The following is a 3834-nucleotide window of genomic DNA, read 5'->3' as shown; positions in this document are numbered from 1 at the left end:
CAATTTTTTTTATAAATAAAGCTTACTTACTACAACAACAACCAACAACAAAAATTGAGTCGGGTTCATCATGCACATAACACAAGAGCCTGATTCTTCTTATCCAACATCAAATGAGTTATTTCTTCTTTATTCATCCATATCCCCATAAATTCTTTGTAAAACCAGCATAATGAAAATATATCAATTATTTTGGGTGATTTGATATTTGTTTTCAAATATATCATTCAAAGATTATTTTCTGAAAAAATATATTTCAAACTTTTAAATGTTATCAGAATAAGTCTCAATTATTTCCTAGAATTTTGCACAGATTCAAAATAAAAATGATTAACAATTTAAAATATCACAATATTTTTCCATTATTTATTTATTCATATTGATATCTTTCCATTATTATAGCATATCAATTAATCAATTAACATTTATATTATTGATGATACATAATTAACATAAATGTTAAATTAATATATTTAATTAATTATTTTTTCTGTAAAATAAATTAATCAATTAAATTTATTAGTAATTTAACATTCATGTTATTTATGTATCATTAATAATATAAATATTAATTGAATTAACTATTTAATAACATTAAGAAGAGGAGAAATTAAATAAAAAGAATTAAAAAGAGGAGAAATACATGCAGCTTGACCTAAATTATAGCTGTAGCGGTTTCAGATTTTCTAGTCAGATTATCAAAAACATTGTAGTGTTTAAAAATATTGAATTTTTAATTGATACAGAGTAAACTTCTACTATTGTTTCAGTTTCATAGATTATTGAAATTAGGCTTTATCAATGGTAGATTATTCTGATCAACCTCCATCTGATCAGTGTATTTCTAATCAAGATTTAACACGTTATGGACATTTTCTCGATCAACTTCACACCCAAATTAATGAGGTTTTTTTTTTCTTTTCATAATTCTGTTTTTTTATGATCATTCTTTTTATGATCACATTAGGATGATATTGCACAATTCTGTGATGAAATTCTTGATTCTAAAGGCTTTAAAGGTTTATGACCGGTTGAATTTTGAAATAGAGATAAAACCTAGATTAAATTGGAATAAACCCTAGATAGTTATAGGAATTTCTTGATTCTAAATGCTTTAAAGGTTTATCACCGATTGAAAATTGAATATTGAATTTTGAGAGTTATTTGTATCGTTTGCTGAGTGCAGCTTGAGAATCAAGTAACAGAGGTTGAACAGTTTTACCAATCTACTGATGTTCAAAACAATGATTGCAAAACCAAAGGCCGAGAGAAGCCTCCTGCTGGATCTAAGAAGCCGCCGCAGCGTGTTTTGGAAGAAATGCAAGACGAGATCATGCGTAATTTTTCCAAAATGTTAAACGATGTAAGTGATGTTAAATATCAACTATCAGTGCTTTAGCATAGTGGATTCATGCAGGATTCTTGCACGATACACTATTTAGTACTGCAAATTATTGGCAAATATAGCTATAGCGGCAGTATAGCATTGCCTACAATGTTGGTTTCATTGAAAATAACAAAGCAGTGATAGAGTTTCATGCAATAGCTTAATAATGATTCATTTTCTTTTTCTCAGATAACTCATCACAAATGGGCATGGCCCTTTTTGGAACCTGTAGATGTTAAAGGTCTTGGGCTGTATGATTATTATGAGGTATTGTTTCTTCATTTTTAAGCTTTTCTAGTGACTTGTACTATAACTATCTTAATTGCATAAATGACATTTGTAATTTTATACACTTTTTGAAAATTGATTTAGATATTTGCTTGGTTGGTGTTTCGAGCTCTTTAGCACCGACATATCTGAAAAAATGTGTTTCCATGTCCGAGTCCATGTCCAAAACTGACATTTGAGATTACTTTAAATTTATTTATTTATTCAAATTATTATTAGTGTCAATGTGTCGGTGTGAGCTTGTTATTTATCTATTTTATGAGAGCTCTCTGCTAACTCATCTTTCAAAACAATGTTTGTTTTTCTTTCCCTAGATCATTGAAAAGCCTATGGATTTTAGCACAATAGAAAAAAAAATGAAGGTTAAAGATGGCTCTGGTTATAAAAATGTGAAGGAGATATATGCTGATGTAAGGCTGATTTTTAATAATGCAATGAAGTACAATGAAGAAAAGCATACTATCCATGAGATGGCCAAGACCTTGCTGTACAAATTTGAGAAGAAATGGTCACATCTATTGCCTAAAGTCACAAAATTGGTAATTTTGTTTTTTCCTGCATAATTTCCTTTTTTAGATCGATGAAATTTGCTTTGTATGTAGCTGCTTTATGTTTCTTTATTTGATTGTTTCAGGAGAATGAACTATCAAAGGAAGCACATGAGAATTTGAACAAAAAGCTTGCTCAAGAAGCCACTTATGCCAACATGACTATGAAATTAAGCGAGGAGGTTGGTTCATTATTTTTTTACAGAGTTGTGTTTAAACTTTAAAATCAACTGATGTATGTTACTTAGAAGAAGTGTTTCAGATGGCTAATTTGCACCTTTAATTTTTGTTGTTCCAGTTGTCTAAGGCTGATAAAGCTTTGACGAATCTCAAATCGATAATGATTGCAAAGTGCAGGTTTGTGAAAGAGTACACAATATTCTTTTTGTGGTCTAAGTTGAATTTCGGTAAAATAGTGCTACATATCATTGGTTAGTTTAGTGTGTAGTCTCAAAATTATTCTTTTCTAGAACTCCCTTATGATAGGAGTTTAATGAATTTAGATTTCTTTCGTTCACACAATCACAATTCACAACGTTGTCGCTGATCTGAATTGTCTAGTCAAGATTAGACGATCCCCATTTCGACTTTCTATTATAATCCTAAATCCTAATTTACGAAATTGAACCAATGATTGATCTGATGGTCCGATTTGTATAAATGCACCAGATGTATGATTCTCTTACTGCAACAAATCTTGATTACAGTTTTATAGTAACTAGTTGCCATTTAGTTTGCTCCTTTAAACACCTAACTGAGATTTCGTTATTGATTTTCTTTTGGTCATGTTGTGGAATTATGTTGCTTCTTATTATGCATTGTTTGGTTGTTGACAATACTTTAGGAAACTGTCATCTCTGGAGAAACCGTTACTTGCGGCGGATATCACTAAATTGTCTCCTGATAACCTCCACAAGGCGTTAGAGATAGTTAATGAGAATAATCCAAATTTCCAACTCAATATTGAAGAAGTGACCCTTGATCTTGACTCTCAGGTTTGTCATGTTAATTTCTTTTGATTTTGGTTTAGCAATTGTTATTTAGCTACTCACTAATTTTGGTATCATTATAATATATAGAGCAACTACACATTGTGGAGACTGTATATGTTTGTAAAAAATGCACTAGAACTTCAAGATGCATCAAGCGGGATTACTCATGTAGACAACATTGAGGAAAATGAAGTGATTACTCGTGAGGAAGAGAAAACCGATGTCAAAAGGAGGAGAATGATGTGATTCTCTTGCCAATGACATGTAATAAGGACCCGGAAAAGTTATCCGTATTACATTGTTAACTTAAACGTTGTAGAGTATTTGCAAACATCAATGTATGATGCTTTTCAAGTTGAGTAGACAAATTCAAATCCTCAACACTATTATGGTGTTGTGATTTCATGGCTTATATAACTTGTCTCATAAAATATTTGTGAGTAGCTCATATTTATTTGATCGGCTGATAACAATTTTTGTGCAAGAATGATAAATACTCAATGAGGTTGACTAATGAGGTTGACTAATTGAGGAGGTATAAGGTTTCTATCTTTAGTAATACTAACAAGTACCTTAAGAGTACATGTAAGCAATTGCTGATATATAATGATAGTGTTAA

At 30.4% G+C, this 3834-nt stretch overlaps 1 protein-coding gene across 1 annotated transcript; it reads left to right on the top strand.

The window, feature by feature from the left end:
• Nucleotides 1–641: 641 nt before the first annotated feature.
• Nucleotides 642–3599, top strand: LOC127092476 (transcription factor GTE1). Its single transcript, XM_051031356.1, has 8 exons — nt 642–906; nt 1187–1363; nt 1577–1654; nt 1990–2214; nt 2310–2405; nt 2522–2580; nt 3068–3218; nt 3303–3599. The coding sequence occupies exons 1-8, from the start codon at nt 802–804 to the stop codon at nt 3459–3461; spliced, it is 1050 nt and encodes a 349-aa protein (XP_050887313.1). The 5' UTR covers nt 642–801; the 3' UTR covers nt 3462–3599.
• The last annotated feature ends 235 nt before the right edge of the window (nt 3600–3834 follow it).

This window comes from Lathyrus oleraceus, chromosome 6 (genome assembly GCF_024323335.1).
Source record: "Lathyrus oleraceus cultivar Zhongwan6 chromosome 6, CAAS_Psat_ZW6_1.0, whole genome shotgun sequence".
NCBI classification, from domain to species: Eukaryota; Viridiplantae; Streptophyta; class Magnoliopsida; order Fabales; family Fabaceae; genus Lathyrus; species Lathyrus oleraceus.
Note: the sequence above shows the minus strand (reverse complement) of the source record. Positions and strands in the feature narration are given on the sequence as shown.

Coding starts and splice junctions, on each gene's coding strand:
- LOC127092476 (XM_051031356.1), top strand. CDS start 802: ATGGTAGATTATTCTGATCAACCTCCATCTGATCAGTGTATTTCTAAT. Junction 2,215..2,309: donor TGCCTAAAGTCACAAAATTG/GTAATTTTGTTT, acceptor TGATTGTTTCAG/GAGAATGAACTATCAAAGGA. Junction 2,406..2,521: donor CTATGAAATTAAGCGAGGAG/GTTGGTTCATTA, acceptor TTGTTGTTCCAG/TTGTCTAAGGCTGATAAAGC.